The following is a 19,107-nucleotide window of genomic DNA, read 5'->3' on the forward strand; positions in this document are numbered from 1 at the left end:
ATTTGATGTTGAAACCACTTTAGGCAAAAAGGATGGGTTAGTTGAAACTCTGTCCTTATGGAATAAGAGATAAGGAGAACGACAACTGAGTGCTTGAAGTTCTGAAACTCTTCTAGCTGATGTGATAGCCACCAGAAAGAGAGTTTTCCATGATAATAATTTTAAGGAACATGAAGCTGCAGGTTCGAAAGGGGAAAGAATCAAAGAAGCAAGAACTAAATTTAGGTCCCAAGGAGAAGGAGGATTTCTTATAGGAGGTCTGAGAAGAAAAACTCCTTTCAAAACTTTGCAAAGTTTGTGGGACATAAGGGCAGATTCAGAAATGCCCACATGAAAATTAGAAATAGCTGCCAATTGAACCTTAAGAGTAGATGGAGATGAACCTGCATGGAAGAGTTCAGCTAGAAAATCAAGGACTAGTTGGATGGAAGCGTGAAAGGATCTATGTCCTTTCCTTGTGCCCAATATGAGAAGACTTACTCAAATAAATCTTTGAGTGGAAGATTTATGGGAAGCTATCAATATATCTCTAACGTGAGATAATTGAGGAAGCTTGGAACTGGAGGAACCAAGCAGTGAGGTTCAGAGAGGAAACTGACCCGACTGGTGGATCAAAAGATCTGGAACTAGGTCCAGACTCCGATGTAGAAAGGGGAACCACACTTGTCGAGGCCAGTAAGGGCAATGAGGATCAATGAGGCCTTCAGAGGGAAAGGAGGAAAAGCATACAGAAGTCCCTGCTGGGTTGGCCTGGTAAAGGGAATAGAGTGAAATATTCTCTGCACTTGCTGTTTTGGGGAGTAGCAAAAGATTTGAGAAATATCTCTCTCACTACAGAGTCTTTCAGAGACCACTCGTGAGGCATGAGTATAGCTCTGCTCAACTTGTCCGCAATGTGATTGGACTTCTCAGAAAACGCTGAGAAGAAATCGCCCATTGCCACAGTCTGAGTGCTTCTATGATCTGGTTCCGCCTTGTTTGTTGATGTACCACACTACAGACATATTGTCTGTCTGGGGAAGAGAGTCTTGAAGGGCTTGCAACGCTAAAAGCACTGCTCTCATCTCCAGAACATTTATGTGCAAGTGGCATGCCATGTGCCCTGGACTGTCCTGCCCTGATAATGTCCCCCACCCGATCAGGGAGGCATCCGTTGTCAGAGTAGCAACCGGAGGAGGTGGAACAAATGGTCTTCCCGACAGGAGCTGGGGAAGACATCCACCAAATGAGATGCTTTTGATCATAATGGTGTGAGACATTGGAAGTTCCTGGTACGACCATTGAGAAAAAGCATCCACTGAAGGATCCGCATGTGGTATCTGGCCAATGGAGGAGAGGTATGGCGCTGCCATGATTCCCAACACCTTTAGAACTAACCTGGCTTTGGCTCTGTTGTTGTTGAGAAGAAGTGACACCAATTTGTGAATGTCTGATATCCTTAGACATGTTTATAGTATCTAAATTTGCCTATGTAGGTAATAGTGCGACAAAACAGACTTTTTATTGAAATACCCAGTTTTGACAACGAAAAGTATAATCTCTGGCCATCAGAAGGAGATGCTTGGTGGGAGCTGTGAGAAGCCAGTCGTCCAAATATGGAAACACCTGGAATCCTTGTCGTCTCAGGTGAGAAGCTACCACTGCCATGCATTTGGTAAACACCGGGGCAGTGGTGAGACCAAAGGGCAGGGCCCTGAACTGAAAATGACTGGTTCCCAGCCTGAAGCGGAGGAATCTTCTGCTGTTCATTTTATGTGATAAGGTCTATAGAGCACATCCAGTTTTCTTTGCCCAAAGGGAAGAATGGATTGCAGCGTGACCATCCGAAATCTTGTTTTCTTGACTGATTTGTTCAAGACACTGAGATCCAAATCTCCAGTCCCCTGTTTTCTTTGGAACTAAAAAGAACCTTGAGTAGATTCCGATCCTTGTTGGTCTGCTGGCACTGACTGAATTGCTCTTTTGCAAGCAGTATTGAAATTTCCAAAGCTGCTATATCGTGGAACATCTGGAAGGGATTTTTGACTGATTTGGAAAGAAAGGGGATAGAATAGCCAATGATGGACTGTACCCATTTGTCTTGAGTCAGGGATAGCCAGGCTTCTGGGTACAGTGACAATCTTCCCTGACTGCCTCCGAAGATGGGCAGTCGGGCAACACCTCAGGGATGCTTCTACCATTGTTATTCCCACCTCTGCCTCTGGAGTCCCTTGAGATTGTTTACGGAACCACATCTTTCCACCCTTCTGGCCTTTGGGGCAGAAAGGGTCTTGCCATCAGTCCCTAGTCAGTGTTTCTTTCACTTGAGGACCAAAAGAGATGATCCATCAAGTTGCATAGCCGCATCAGGCTACCCCTGTTCCTGATAAGAGAGAAATTGATCAAGTCCGTGAAATGGCACAGGTAATTCAGATGGTAAATGTCGCTGAGGAGAACATCTATCCATGGACCTAGATTCCTTGTTAGGTGGATGGACAGGCACTGAAGGATCAGCCAGTTCCTTCTTTGTGGCGGCAGCTACCACCATAGCATCCACAGAAACTCCTTTTGATAAAAATTGCTTGTCTGATGGAGCTGTGATGAATTTGGAGGGTCTCCTGGGAGTGGGGTCCACTGAATCAGGAGCCGTCCATGCCTTCTTAGCAACCACCTGCATGAGGGGACACCCAGGAGGTGGAAGGACGAGAGCCAAATGCCTCAAGATACAAGAATGTCTGCAAATGAGACATCTTCAGAGGGGAACCCTCAGAATCATCCAGATCTGTGATAGACTCAGGTGAGTCAATGACTTCCTCTTCCGAGGGGCTCTTCTGCCAAATCAGGAGAGGCCTCGGAAGAGGATGAAATCCCACAGGGTCCGGGATGAGAGAGTGCGACTTACCCTGAGGCAAGAGCCAGGCTCTAACACACTGTCAGGCAGAGCCAGAGGTCCCGGACAAGGGTCTTCCTCCACAGAAGAAAGAACTCAAAGGAGGAAAGAGTTGATGGACGGGGCACCCGACTGATGAGTCGGGCTTACCCTCTGAAGGTCATGATCGGACAGCCTGCTCAGACAGCAGGGGAGAACCTGGCCAATAGATGGTGACCTTGATCTCTTTCAGAAACTGTGGACTGAGGTTGAACAACCTGAGGTCTCGGCAAGACCTCGATGCCTTAGAGGGCTTCCCTGTTGAGACAGACAGGGAATCCTCAGGCTTCAACAAGCCTCTCAGAATTAGCTTGTTTTTCTTTCCTGCAGGACCCTGGGGCTGAAGCCATGGCAAACAGCACAGGAGTCCTGCAGGTGCAAAGGCCCCAGACAATAGACACAAGAAGTGTGAGCGTCTGTCAGAGACATTTTCTGACAGCACGCATCACACTTCTTGAAGAGACCTTTGCTTCTTTAGACATTGCCTAACTGACAGGAGTACACAAACACACATTCAAACACACCAGTTATACCCTGTCAGAAAATATAACAATTTTAGTAATGATACTAGAAATAAAGTACAATAAAATGTAGTAAATTATAGTAAACTACACAAACACTCCCTTAGGGAAGAGAAGGCCTAAGGCCCAAGGGAAGAACCAAAGGTTCTTTTAGACAAGAAACGGGAAAAAATTAGGGTCGGGGATAAAGTTCTATGATCTACACTAATCTAAGGAGAATTTAACGAGTAACTTTTAGAAAAAGCTAACACTCACCAGGAACCGGTAGAAGCAACCAACCGAGATCTGAGGTAACTCAGCATTGTGGGATATAAGGGGAGCCTCGGTGGAACCAACTCTCGAGCTTTTAGAGAACCCATCCAGCAAGAATGAAGGCGAGATAGACAACTTAACATCAAGTTTTGTAGAGAATTGGAAAACAAGGCAAAATGAATTGAAACACCACCAAAAGGAAGAAATACATACATTTTGGAGAAATATCTCTGAAGATCCTGTGGAACATAACAAAGATGCTAAATGGATAGAAAAAGTAAAAAAAATAAGTTTAAATGTACAAGATATGAAATGGGATGAAGTAACAGCCAAAGAGATTGAAACAAAGTTAAGAAAAGCTTCTAATTTGAAAACCCCAGGCCCAGATGCAGTACCTAACTTCTGGGTAAAAGTATTAATGCACATTGCTTTTATCATTTACATGAAGATTTGGCCATGAGTAAGAACTATTCATATGCTTGCTGGCTCACTCTTTGTAGGATAAACCTTTTTTCTTCTTTAGCCTGTTCTACATCAAAAAATATAGCTGGATACTGCAGCTTGAATGTCACACCTGCCTCTCAACATTCCTTGATTGCTGGGATAAATTTGTTTCTCCTCTGCCTGGTGTACAGTGAATAATCATTTTCAATAAACTCTTTGTTGTCTGCAATGTTTAATACTTTTCCCTTCTTCCACAATTTTTCAGGATCAAATATTTGTGCTGGTATGATTGCATCTTTACTAATATAGGTCTTGGATGCTTTTCAATGGACAGATTTGGAGCATATCCATGAGATAACCTCTCCATTAACAAATCTTGTTGTGGAACACCAGCCCAGTTGCTTATTTGTTCTGTCATAAAAGTAACACAGTCTGTTCCTTCCAGTTTCTCTAGTGCAACAGAAAGTGTCAGGTTTTCTATATTTGTTCTGTCTTCTAGCACCACTATTTTTTGAAACTGTTTTTCTTGAGAAGTCTTATGTTCAGCCAGGCCTTTCTTCATTTCAACTACTGATTTTCAAGTTTTATCAGCTCGTGTGAATAGCTAGCTAAAGCTTATATTTTCCATATTTTTGATATTTGAGTTGATATATTCCTTCAGTGTTTCATTTATTTTAAGCACCTCTGTGTGGATTTGATGTATTTTTCCCTCTAATTTATTGGAAGCCATTGCATGTACCTAAGCTGAAACTTGAACTACTTTTTGTTGAACAGCCGCAGTTATCTCCTTAGTCAGAGTTTTATCTTTTCCTTTACTGGTTGATTTCATCTCAGGTTCTCCAGAGTTTCTTCTGTTCTGAAATCCTTCTGGTGTAATTAATAGCCAGTGTTTGAATTTTATCCAGACAGAAAGTTGCACTGGCCCTTTTTAACAGTTTCTGTTTTCACAATGGGACAGCTCAAATCAACCTATTAATCAGTGTGCTGCCATCTTCCAAAATCTCTTCAAGAATTTTTGAGGATATCCTACATTAGTAATATAAGTCCTACAGTTAATCATTTTGTAGTTAAAATTACCTAAGATAAAAGCATTACTTAAGGGGAATTCATTGAGAATATTTTTGAATGTTGTGAATTTGTCTGGAAAAATGGAGGGGGTTCTGTAGCACATGATAAACCATTAACCAGTTTTAATCTTAATTAGCATAATTTGGATCTGAATAAGCTCTGCTAATGGGTCTTTAGGTATCTGTCTTGAGGTAATGTGGTCTCTAAAAATGTAGATACACCACTACAGTTGCCATCTGGTCTGAAAGAGTGGTATACACAACAACCAGGTATTGAGGGAGTGCTTTTGGGGCATTTAAACTCATTTTCAGTAACAACACATAAAATAGATGTGCTTCAAAGGCAGGAGGGCCTCATGGTCTGGCAGTTTGTAGTTTAGACTTCCAGTAATAAGTATAGCCCTTCTGATATGATACAATGGTTGACTTATTTTGAAAGTTAGGTTGGGAGGTTTATCATCTGGACCTTGCCTAACATGGCAACAAGGAGGCAGGAAAAGCTTTCACCAATATGATAAAGCCTTGGAATAAGAGATGCAAGCCAACTTTGGTAAAACAAGAATGGCTATCAAACATCTCATCCCATGCTGATGCTTACTGGATCCTCCAAAGATGACACCAAGTGTTTAATTAATTGTTTAAGTCAGTCATTTTGGTGATAAAAGGATTCTCCTCAATGCTAGGTTCTTACCTGCATTTGTGACATTTGTTATGAATGTTGTGTGATTTGGGGGAAAAATGGAGGGGTATCTGTAGCACACTATAAACCAGTAACCAGTCTTAATCTTAATTAGCATAATTTGAATCTCAAAAAGCTCTGCTAATGGGTCTCTAGGTATTTGTCTTGAGGTAATGTGGTCTCTAAAAATATAGATACACCACTACAGTTTCCATCTGTCATATCTCTCTTCATATCCTTCAGGGTTTTGCCCACAAAGTCATTTACCCCACCACGGGCTATCACCATGCCATACTCATATTTGTCTGTAAGAGTCCTAAGGGCCTTTGTAGCATTAGTAATCTTGGCCACTGAGAGACAAGTCTCTGTCACCCTGTTTTTGTCCAGCCTTGTGAGTGTAGAATCTATGCGTCTGTGTATAGAGTCACCAATCACTTTCTATTTGTGTTAGAAAATTGCTTAGGTGTACTTGGTTTGAGACGTTCTGATTTCTGGTGACTCTCAGCTGTGTTGTCACTAATTTGTGTTACTTTGGGTTTTGCACCTACTGCACAGCTGTGGCTTGGGTAAGGAGTTTTTTAGTGTCTCTGTATGATAATTTGATGTGTTTCTTTGTGTGTACAGAATGTTGTGTAAGTGGGTGATGCTCAGATGATGGACTTGATTGTTGGAATGCAGCTTCGAATTTGACTAAACACTTGCATCTCTCACAAGCAGACAATGCAGAATTCTGTAAAAGATCAATGTCTGTGAAACTCAGGCAGTTCTTACATTGCCTGAGCATACTAAGTTCTACAAGGCTGGCAACAGAGGGCAGAATAGTTCGCTGACATTCCATTTTGACCAAGGGTGCAAAGTGTGTCGGGAAACAAAACAGTTTTTGTGTTCAACTGTTTGGTCAAGAAAAATAGTAAAGGCAAATTCATTTTATGCTTTGAGTGTTGGCTTACGCTTATGTAGTCAATATTTCAGTTACCCTAGTTGTTGTTGTTGTTGTTTGTCTTTCAGCTTTTCCCGGTTAGGGGTTGCCACAGCAGAACTCCGGTCCGCTAATGATTGGCAGTTGTTTTTTATGGTGTCAAGTTGCCAGCCCGATGCCCAACCTTCAATAAAGGCATGCCCATTCAACGCATGTCTTTTGAACGCCCACTCAACCGCGGGGGGTACATGCAGACTCCACACAGAAGGCACTCCCAACCCAAGCCGAGAATCGAACGGGAGAACCTCTTGCTGTGAGGCAACAATACTACCGCTGCACCACCATGGAAGTTTCTCAGTTACCCTAGTTATAAGGTATATTTGGTGGGTGAATAGGGGAAGATAATATGCTTTTGGCTCATTGTTAAAGTATTGATAGGGAGTATACTAATAAATATGGACAGAAAAAAATTTGGTTTGAACACCAGCACCAGGCAGGCAGTAAATAATTAGTCTATACTGTCTCTGATATTGGTTTTAGATGTGCAACAACTGATTTTTACTCTGGGGTATATACAACTATAATTGGGTGGTGGAGTTAACCAAGGCTCCTTAGAGAGAATGTGAAAACGACGTGCTTGCAACTGAGTACAGCACTGTGTACCACTGTGCAGAGCACTGTCACCCACTGTTAACTTAAGTGGAAAAGTGAAAGAGCCAATAAGGATGTAGAATTCCAGATAATAATGTCTACCCGTTGGAAACAGCAGCAGATTACTTCCTGCCACCAAATAATCATGACTGCTCTCAGCACGTTTACCTAATGACTAGAAAAACAACTGAAAACTGTCCTTTAATGTAAGATTAAGTTTTAAAACTCGCAAAAGAGGGGAAAGTCAAAGGAAAACGCTTGTATTAGCTGGATAAGCATGGTATCTAATAAATTAGCATGACAGAGCTGATATCTAATCATAAGACGACACATGGCCACAACTAAAATGAATATTAATTGTACTGTGAAACTTGGCAGCTTTATATCTCACGGACTTCCACTTCTGTAGAATAAACTTCCTCTGTTAGTTAAACCATCCAGCAATATCTTCAATAAGGAATTGGATGGCTACATGTGATGTGTAAGCTCTGTCATGTGATTCAGGGCATCAAGCTCATTGATTGCCAGTAGGCATTGAGTTTGTTCTCTAAACCTATGAACATTGAAATAAATTCTCTACATTTTTGATACAGTTACCTATAAATAAATTCACTGCAGTTTTGATACAGTTAACCTGTAAATAAATTATTCTCAGATTTAAGGCAGTTTCAAAATGTTTTAAGCAGCATGCTTTTATAATGGCTACTCAGAATTAATTAGATGAGGCTTAACTGTTCTAATTCACTTGTTGTGCACTACTTGCACAATCTGCACTCAGTTACTTTGTTATAGAATATCACATTATTTCATATTTACCATATATATATATATATATATATATATATATATATATATATATATATATATATTTAATGGTGACTGCATGAAATGATTTGGCAAAGGTTTACGCTGGATGCCATTCCTGACACAACCCTCCCCATTTATCCGGGCTTGGGACCGGCACAAATAAATGCACTGGCTTGTGCATCTCCAGTGGCTGGGTTGGGCATAGGATGGTGGTTTGTAAGATGACGTTGGTAATCAAGAAGATGAGGAGGAGTGTGAGGGCAGCACCAAGGATAAAATGGTGGAAAATGAAAAAGGGTAATTGTGAGGTGGAGTTCAGGGATGAGTTAAGACAGTCACTGGGTGGCAGTGAAGAGTTACCAAATAACTGGGTAACTACAGCAGAGCTAGTAAGGGAGACGGCTAGAAAGGTGCTTGGTATCACATCGGGACAGAGGAAGGACGACAAGGAGACATGGTGGTGGAATGAGGAAGTACAGAAGAGTATACAGGCAAAGAGGTTGGCAAAGAAGAAGTGGGATTGTCAGAGAGATGAAGAAAGTAGACAGGAGTATAAGGAGATGAGGTGCATGGCAAAGAGAGAGGTGGCGAAGGCTAAGGATAAGGCATATGAAGAGTTGTGTTAAAGGTTGGACACTAAGGAGGGACAAAAGGACCTGTGCCGATTGGCTAGACAGAGGGACCAAGCTCGGAAAGATGTGCAGCAGGTAAAGGTGATAAAGGATAATGAGGGAAACATACTCACAAGCGAGGAGAGTGTGTTGAGGAGATGGAAAGAGTACTTTGAGGGGTTGATGAATGAAGAGAATGAGAGGGAGAGAAGGTTGGATGATGTAGGGATAGTGAATCATGAAGTACAATGGATTAGCAAGGAGGAAGTAAGGATAGCTATGAATAGAATGAAGAATGGAAAGGCTGTTGGCCCAGATGACATACCTGTGGAAGCATGGAGGTGTTTAGGTGAAATGGCAGTGGAGTTTTTAACCAGACTGTTTAATGAAATCTTAGAAAGTGAGAGGATGCCTGAGGAATGGAGAAAAAGTGTTTTGGTACCGATTTTTAAGAATAAGGGTGATGTGCAGAGCTGTAGTAACTACAGAGGGATTAAATTGATCAGTCACAGCATGAAGTTATGGGAAAGAGTAGTGGAAGCTAGGTTAAGAAGGGACGTGATGATTACTGAACAGCAGTATGGTTTCATGTCGGGAAAGAGTACTACAGATGCAATGTTTGCTCTGAGAGTGTTGATGGAGAAGTACAGAGAATGTCAGAAGGAGTTGCATTGTGTTTTTGTAGACTTAGAGAAAGCATATGACAGGGTGCCTAGAGAGGAGTTGTGGTATTGTATGAGGAAGTCAGGAGTGTCAGAGAAGTGTGTAAGAGTGGTACAGGATATGTACGAGGGTAGTGTGACAGCGGTGAGGTCTGCAGTGGGAGTGACGGATGCGTTTAAGGTGGAGTTGGGGTTACATCAAGGATCAGCTCTGCGCCCTTTCTTATTTGCAATGGTGATGGACAGGTTGACAGACGAGATCAGACAGGAGTCACCATGGACTATGATGTTTGCAGATGACATTGTGATCTGTAGTGAGAGTAGGGAACAGGTGGAGGAGACCCTGGAGAGATGGAGATATGCTGTTGAGAGAAGAGGAATGAAGGTCAGCAGGACTAAGACAGAATATATATGTGTGTGAATGAGAGGGAGGATAGAAGAATGGTGAGGATGCAAGGAGTAGAGGTGGTGAAGGTGGATGAGTTTAAATACTTGGGGTCAACAGTTCAGAGTAACGGTGAGTGTGGAAGAGAGGTGAAGAAGAGAGTACAGGCAGGATGGAGTGGGTGGAGAAGGGTGTCAGGAGAGTCATCTCTTTACCTGTGTAAATCCAAACAGAATGCAATCCATGTGTGTCCATAACCTGTGTACTAATAAATTTTAAGCAATTTTCTTGTTTCTTTTTTTGTTTTTCTTTCATTTTTTACTTTTATTTCACCCTTTCCTGGCGAAACAAGTTGTCAGGCAGTCTTTTTTTGACAAGAAACATTTTTACAAGTGGGGGCATAGATTTCTACTTTCACTTTCTGTTACTTTGTTTGGTACTTTTAATAAAATAATATATATTAATTAGGACTGCAGTGCAAGGAGAAGTGGTTTGAGTTGAGTGCTCTTGGTTTTTCTGATACTTGATTTTGACTGGCATTCCAGTAATGTATTAAAAAGTTTTTTTTTTTTTCATGCCCTCTTTTTTTGTTTCCATCTAGATATTATCAGCCAATGCATTGAAATATTTTATTCTTCTACACTTATTTTTTGTCTTGATTGGACTTTTCATAATGATGGTTTGCCAAGTGATTTGTGACAGATGAGTACCTGTAAGAGTGAAAGGGAAGGTCTACAAGAGGGTAGTGAGACCAGCTATGTTATATGGGTTGGAGACAGTGGCATTGACAAAAAGGCAGGAGTTTGAGCTGGATGTGGCAGAGTTAAAGATGTTAAGATTCGCACTGGGTGTGACGATGGTGGACAGGATTAGGAATAAGTATATTAGAGGGTCAGCCCAGGTTGGAAGGTTTGGAGACAAAGCCAGAGAGGCAAGATTACGTTGCTTTGGACATGTGCTGAGGAGGGATGCTGAGTATATTGGGAAAAAGATGCTAAGGATGAAGCTACCAGGTAACAGGAAAAGAGGAAGGCCTAAGATAAGGTTTATGGATGTGGTGAGAGAGGACATGCAGGTGGTTGGTGTGACAGAGCAAGATGCAGAGGACAGGAAGAAATGGAAACAGGTGATCCGCTGTGGCGACCCCTAACGGGAACAGCTTAAAGAAGATGATGAAGATGATGATGATGATATATATATATATATATATATATATATATATATATATATATATATATATATATAAGGAACAGTCTGGCTTTTAATTCATTCTAGACAATATGTATTTTTGACAGGATCACTACAAGATGAGTGAAGTTGTTTCTCTGGCTATACTGTAAGAATGTATTAAAATAATCCACTCTGTCCCAGGGACCCATAGAGACTCCCTAGCATTCATGTGAACTTAGATTCAGAGACTGTTTTAACCACAGTGTGGAAGACATCATTACTGGCTAATTTACATGTCTGAATCACTCATAATTACTGCTAGTGCCAAACAGAAGTTTTTTTATGGCAATTACTGCTGTAGGCCCATGCATCATGTTGGCACATACACCACACCCACCCACTTTCCCACACACACATGCAGAAATTTTTATATATATATAGATATATATATATATATATATATATATATATATATATATATATATATATATATATATATATATCCATATCTGGATTCATATCACTTCATTGAAAGACCATTTCACTGACACTCATTTCACAGAGACCAAATCACCTAAAGTTCATGGGTGGCCTAATGGTTAAGGTGCTTGCCTTACAAACACAAGGTGCAAGGTTTGAGTCTCACAAGGGATAATTGGCTAGGCTTAAAATGGCTCGCAAGAGCAGTTAGCTTAGTACTAATCTATGAACCTAAAACGCATTTCACTGACAAGTAGTACTCTAAGGCAAGTCAAATGTATATGTCATTTGACTTGCCTTAGAGTACTAATCTATGAACCTAAAACGCATTTCACTGACAAGTAGTACTCTAAGGCAAGTCAAATGTATATGTCATTTTTGCCACTGTAGTGTGATCCTGGTCTTAGTATATATAGTTTGGGGGGGTTGTGGGGCAGAGCCCCCCACTTAATTTGGTTTTCTGTTGTCTGGCTTGGTTGGTTTTACATTATTTGGCAAAACCCAACTAGGTGGGAGCCTACACCCCCCAATGTGGGGGGGCTGTGCCCCCACACCCCCTTAACTATGAATACTAACACCAGGATCGCACTACAGTGGAGAAAAGGCGATATACCTTTGACTTGCCTTAGAGTACTACTTGTCAGTGAAATGAGTTTTCGATGAAATGAACTTTAGGTGATTTGGTCTCAGTGAAATGAGTGTCAGTGAAATGGTCTTTCAATGAAGTGATACGAATATATATATATATATATATATATATATATATATATATATATATATATATATATATCAGGAATAATTAATACACTTTAAATGAGACAGTATTATTTGCTATTCCAGTAGCACTGGCTGAGCTGAACATAACTGAGATCTGATTCAAGGCTGTGGAAAGCACCCCATCCATACCAGGTTACACCTCCTTCCACATTTTCAGACCACAGACTGAAGGCAAGAAAATTAAAGGAGGTGGTGTATCTATATTCATCAAAGAGAAATACATCTCAGTATGATGCCCTAGAGGTACTTCAGGTGCAATTAACTCTTGGTAAGACACCTATTCAAGTCATTGCCAGCTACAGAACCCAATCCATTAATCAGGACACACAATCTGCTTATTTGGATTAACTTGAGTCTAGCAAGATACATCTGAACACCATGGTTTGGGGCAACTTTAACTACACTAGCATTGGCTGGATGAATTACTCATGCTCAAACTCACCTGCCCAAAGGTTCCTTGACTTAGTCAACTCCAGTGCCATGGACAAGCTGGTTGACACCCCCCTAGGGGTGCCAACATTCTGGATCTGGTGCTTACAAATATGGCAGATCACTGTAGCACCCTCCACTGTAAGTTCATCCCTGGTGTCTCATTTGAATTATATATCACACCTGACCCTCCAGCGGCAACTATACTAAGAAACTTCTCCAAAGCAGATTATAACCTCTTATAGGATGGTATAAATAGCTTCACTGCACCTACCCCTCAGATGGAACTGCTAACTATGCCAAGCTCTACACCAATACCCTATACAAGCACCTTTATAACTGCATTGACTCAGCAGTACCTGTTAGGTCCAAAAGAAACTCTTCAAGGAAGAGCAAACCTGTGTGGTGGACAATCACCATTAACAGGCTTTACAATAAAAGGAAGAAGCTGCTGTTTAAGAGTAAGAAAGAGCAGGGTCTAAACTAGAGACACTCCCTCCTCAGCTTAAATAAGCAAATAAGACTTCTTGTGCAATCCTTCAAGGCAAATTTCAAATCCAAGTTAGCTTCCTCAATAAAGAACAATCATAAGGCATTCTTTAGTTACATCCATAACCTAAAAGGTAAGGCCCAGATTTACACCAAACTGGTAGTTAATGTGGTAACACATGTACTAAACCAGTGGATATAGCTAACTTGTTAGTTGACAGATTTGGTGAAAACTTCACTCCCCTGTCCCCACCAAACGTACCTCATGACACCCCTACCACCTGTCCTCTAACTTGGATCTCTAAAAAGCAGGTCATAAGTACCCTCCCTAAGGCCAAAAACACAGCATCAATGGGACCTAATAACATCTCAGACTGCATCCTACATAGGCTCAAACAAGAATTAACATCGCCTTTGGGTACTCTTTTCAATCACAGTCTAAGCACTGGCTTTGTCCCAGCTGAATGGAAAAAGCCACTGTTATCTCCTTGCACAAAGGTGGTGTTTCTACTGACCCTGGGAACTACAGACCTATTAGCCTAACTAGCTTTATCTGCAAAGCCATGGAAAGAATCATCATGGACCTTATCAACAAAGATATAGTTTATCTCTAAACACTAGATCCTACCCAGTTTGGATTTGTCAAGGGTAGATCATGCCTGTTAAACCTTGTGGACTTCTTCGAGACAGCCACCAGGGCCCTAGACAAAGGAAATCTGGGCATACAGCCTACCTAGACCTAGCCAAGGCATTTAGCACTATCCCTCACTCAGGCATCATTGACAAACTCTCCCAGCTAGATATCAACCCTTATATCATAAGATGGGTTGCGAACTAACTCACTGATAGAACTCATACAGTCAAAATAGGGGAAGCCACCTCCAACAGCAGACCCATAACCAGTGGTGTTCCACAGGGATTGGTCCTGGGACCTCTACTGTTTAGAATCTATTTCTCTGATGTACAAGCTAAAACCAAGGGACTGTGGCTGACAAAGTTTGCTGATGACTGCAAACTGGGTGTGGCCACAGCATATCCAAATGATGTCAACATGCTTCAAGAAGGTCTTACACAAACAAATAATTGGTGCAAAGTCATGGCTTCAATCTCAATGCAAAAATATATATTATCATCCCTTTCAGTATGAGCAATGTTCCTGCAAATGACCATATCAATGGCAATCCCCTAAGTACGCACTCAGTGGTGAGAGATCGGGGCACTCAGGTTGACAGGAGCCTTGCTTTTGATCACCGTGCTTCCACAGTGGTAAGAAGCGCATTCTGTATGGCCCATCTCATAAGTAAGGGCATTGCCTCGAGAAAAGGAGAGGTCATCACATCCCTGTATTCTTCACTCATTAGGTCAATACTTGAGTACAATCTCCCTTTTGGTATGTACCTTTCAAAGCACCTGCTTTCAAGGTCTTTAGCAGCTATTCTATGTGTATCGGCTGACGTCACTGTCACTTTATTCTGTTTCATACAGATTACTCATAGTTAATCTCTGTCTTGCATATAGGCAATCTCTGACCCTGCTTTATAGGAAATGCTGCACATCCAAAAGTCAAATGGCACATGGGTTACTCGCTCTAAAGACCTAAATCTGGTATGTGACATCAATAGAACCTGATGGAGGGACAGATTTGCCTCTCAGATGTTACCATGCCTTTGCAATAGACTCCCACTTTACGTCAAACAGAGCATCTCATTGGCCCTCTTCAAATGCAATCTGGACGAATTGATGGGTAACTGTAAATTCATCCTAGGGATTCCACCTGTGTCCCTGTTGGATAGGGGCAATAGGTGCTGATCGTGGTAACAAGAATAAATTTGGCTAGGCTTCTAAGGGCTCTCAGGCCATTAGCCTAGTAACCTCCTATGATCATATGATTCGGTAGATATTGTTAGGGAGAAATTATAACCACTTCATGGGGAGAAATACGAGGGCTGGTTGATCTTGGGCCTACTGGTAACTGTTGTGCTGATGTATAAGGGCAGCTCACTAGCAGTATAAAGCAAACAGAAGCTTCAAAGCTATCAAATGTATGGGACGCTGACCCATTATCTGCTAAGGCAGCAAAGGCAGCAAGTGCCAGCATAATGTATTATAGAGAACAATAAAAAGTAATGTCTTTTGGCTTTTCCTGGTTAGGGGTTGCCAGTCTGCTAATGATTGGCAGTGGATTTTTACGGTGCCGAGTTGCCAGCCCGATGCCCAACCTTCAAAGAAGGCACACCCATTCACACACTCACCTACCTGCATTTCTTTAAATGTCCCTCGACCGCGGGGAAGACATGCTGTGAGGCGACAGTGCTAACTGCTGCACCACAGCAGCTCATCATAGAGCACAATAGTGTAAGCAATTATATTCTAGCTATATAATATAACTGCTACAGCAACAATGACAATGGGTGTCCTTTTACTCTGAAACCACCATTATGCATGAGAAAATTATACTACCTAATTCCTTTGGCTACTGTATATCTCCTGTCTAAACAACAGTGCTGCTGTTAGGTTGTTACACATTAATATAGCAGCTATCAGTAGGATTAGGAGGACATCATTCATACACTCCAATAAAAGTCCAATAAAAGAGATGGTGTAGGGAAAGCAGCTCTGTGGTTTACAGAGATTAGCCCGGAATGTGACTCTGACAACCCATGATTGGGTATAGATTTGGGTGACAGGGAAGGGTGGTGTAAAAAGCTGATGTTGGCTCAACTGTGTTTGGGGAGGGAAGCTGTGTGGCCTGTTGTATTGAATAACACACAGGGCAGGATGGACATCATAATGAGTTTCTCTGCTAGACAGCATGGCATGATGCATATGTGCCTGCCAAGCAGTATATGTTCTGTTCTTAAAATCAGATGTATGTGCAGTTGCTTCGTAGGCTAGTACTGCAGGCCATGTATTCTTGGGCATTCAGCAAATTAGAGATCAGGAGTACAAAGATACAAATATCCCCATCACAGTGCTGGTGGAGTAGCAGGTGGTTGTTCCTTACAACAGGCAGCTACAGTTTGGGGAGATGAAGCTAGAATCTCAGGGCAGTGGGGGTGGGTATGACCTACACTCATAGAAAAGTGCATTGTGTGGTCAGTACTGAGGAAAAGGGACCAAATTAACTTCATGGCTACCTAGCAGAAAGACGTCATCACTGACAAACATGGAGAAAATACACATAACATAGTGTATAGCATCTGTCAGAAGACTTCTGCATCTTCTTAGTTTGTCTATTTAATAAGTGTGGAAAGAACTTTTCTCATTATATCAAACACACACACACACACACACACACACACACACACACACACACACACACACACACGCGCATTCACATTTTTACTCAGTGATTGCCAAAGGGTTGTTAACAACCACTTCAATAAACACCGAATTATCTACCTACCACAGACTTTTCTGATTGACTATCTGCTTAAAATTTCATTAACAGACACTATGTCTGTACTACGCCCTTGACCACCACAATGGAGCAGTGTAGTGTCCTTACTAGAATTAGGTCCGAGTGTATGGTTTCATTCCTTGTGTACCTAGTACAGGGATAAAATCTGGAGCCTTTTAATCTGGCATCAAAATTGTTTGTGTTACCTGCTGAGCCCTTGATCATATTTATCTTGGTAAATTATTTAAATTCTCATGTATTTTCAAACTGTTCACATACTATGTAAGACATAATTATATTAGTATATGTGCTATCTGATTACTAAGTATTATTACCAAATTCATAGCCTTACAACAGTCCTGGATACCCCCAAGAATGTTACATGGACATCATACCAACTCTATAGCTCTCATCCTTTCTTCAGTTACAGTCATAGCGTGTTAAAACTAGCTGCTCTCTGATCGCTGACTTTAACGAATTTGGTCTGTATTACTAGTAGATTCTACTGTTTAGCTGTGACATAACTAATGGCTTTTATGAGACATTGTGTCTGTAGCTTTACCTTTCACTGACATCCTTCACATCTGGGAGTTTGGAGAACAGCCACTGTTTTTCTTGAGTGCCAAGACAATCATTTAGTTCTTTTGAATTCATGAAGTGTTCAACTGCTATGGAGAGACTTCGGATATATGATGCCTCTGATGTGATCAGTTCAAACTTGGCCTGCATAAGAGAAGAACAGTTTCAGACAGGAACTAATAAGGAGATAGCAAAGTAATAAATGTTTGTGTAATAAAAGACAGTCTTTGTACTTAATGGTGGCATGCGGCCTTCACAGTCAGGCTTCATAGATTACCTTGCTGTTATCTCTACCAACAGAAGCTGCAAATAATTTACCCCAGACCAGGTATAATGCGTTGGTTTAGCAGCATTTAAAAAAAAAACTATCTTAGTCGGCAGCAAATGCAAGCCTCAAAGGTCAGTCTTTATCTATAGCTTGGAGCAAAACCTCTGCTTTCAACAAATGAAGGCTATCCCCATGAGCATCTCCATTTCATATCTGCATTTATTCCAGTGACATCTGAACATATATTCCAATTAGCTGGATGTCTGGGCCAAGGGCCATATACACTTTTTTTTTTTTTTTTACTATTACCTTTCCTCTAAACAGGACTGTTTTGAAATTTAAATAGCTCGTCAGGAAAAGCCATTTTTCCATTTATATTTCTAAATATTTTGCTTTGTAGATCTGGAACATGCAAATTACATCAACTGCAGTTCTGAAATTAGCAGAATAATTGTGTTAGTATATTCCCCATATGAGCAGATGTTTGAATTCAACAATATTGCTTCAGGAATTAATATGGATGGGAAATTAGGTTAAAAGCATTAATTATATTGGCTGGATGCCCGTATGGCCACACAGATGTGCTGTCTTGAAATGTGATCTAAAAGACAGTCCATCAATTAAACAGGGTGCACCACTAACTCAATTATCTTTTTTTGTTAGTGGGGGGGCTCAGGAAGAGGTAGACAGATTAGTGCGCCAGTAATTGTTATTGGGAAGGACCAATGAACAGATGTTCTACTATAAAAAAAGTCTCAAAAATAAAGGACTAACTAGAGATCTGCAGCAATACTATTGCTCCAAAGACAAATCTTATGAGGCAGGAGCAAGCGTTCTAAAAATCACATTTCTGAAAATAACAAACTTTGTTTGAAAAATAAAGTCCAAATTCAATAAAAAAACACTGAAAACAATCTGATTCCTGTAGTATCACAAAACTAACTAAATAAAATAATGCTAGGCCTATAAGGTATGCAAGACAAGTCGGAAAGAGAGTAGAGCCGATCATATAGCTATGGTTCTGTATTTGAATCATGGAATCATAGAAAATGCATGGTACCTGGGCCATGTGACCATTTAGAGTTTGCCATTACCCAGCCTTAGACATTACCTCCTTTTTCAAGGAGCAGTAGGCCACTCCTGCCAGAAGTGAAGTTGTGAATGCCCATCTGATTATCTAACGTCTTTTTAAAGGAAAATAGTGTGAAACATTATTTGATCTGCAGTGGAATTTTAAGAAAATGTGTAGTCATTGCATGGTAAATATGTCTCTCTACTATGAGTTAGTTATTTGCTGAAGTAGGTTCAGATCTCTGGTCCTACTGTTCACTGGACTGTTTGGTTTGAAGAAGTATAAGAGGTCTTGGACTGCCAGATCCCTAATGGCCCAAAAGCAAGGCACAGATTGTCCCTAAGGAGTCTACAGGCCACTAAACACAGTGACAGGTTCTCCAGCTCCTCCTGATAGCTCAGGTGTTTTAGGACCATGATCTTTTTTATTAGGCATATGTGTAGTCTCTTCTGCCCCCTGCTATGTCTAGACAGGTGCATCCTAAAGGGTGCATAGTATTCTCTGATGGACCTGGTCAATACAGAATATAGATGGGTA

The 19,107-nt window shown here is 41.1% G+C and overlaps 1 protein-coding gene across 1 annotated transcript in view; it reads right to left on the bottom strand.

Annotated features, from left to right (window-relative positions):
• Positions 1 to 19,107, bottom strand: part of LOC122793639 (rho guanine nucleotide exchange factor 19-like) — a 1,093,308-nt gene that overhangs the window by 385,749 nt on the left and 688,452 nt on the right. Inside the window, exon 7 of the mRNA XM_044061848.1 lies at positions 17,214 to 17,374. Coding sequence (XP_043917783.1) covers positions 17,214 to 17,374 — 161 coding nt within the window. The remainder of the gene's footprint in view (positions 1 to 17,213; positions 17,375 to 19,107) is intronic.

This window comes from Protopterus annectens, chromosome 2.part0 (genome assembly GCF_019279795.1).
Source record: "Protopterus annectens isolate FY-2018-M chromosome 2.part0, PAN1.0, whole genome shotgun sequence".
Lineage (NCBI taxonomy): Eukaryota > Metazoa > Chordata > Ceratodontiformes > Protopteridae > Protopterus > Protopterus annectens.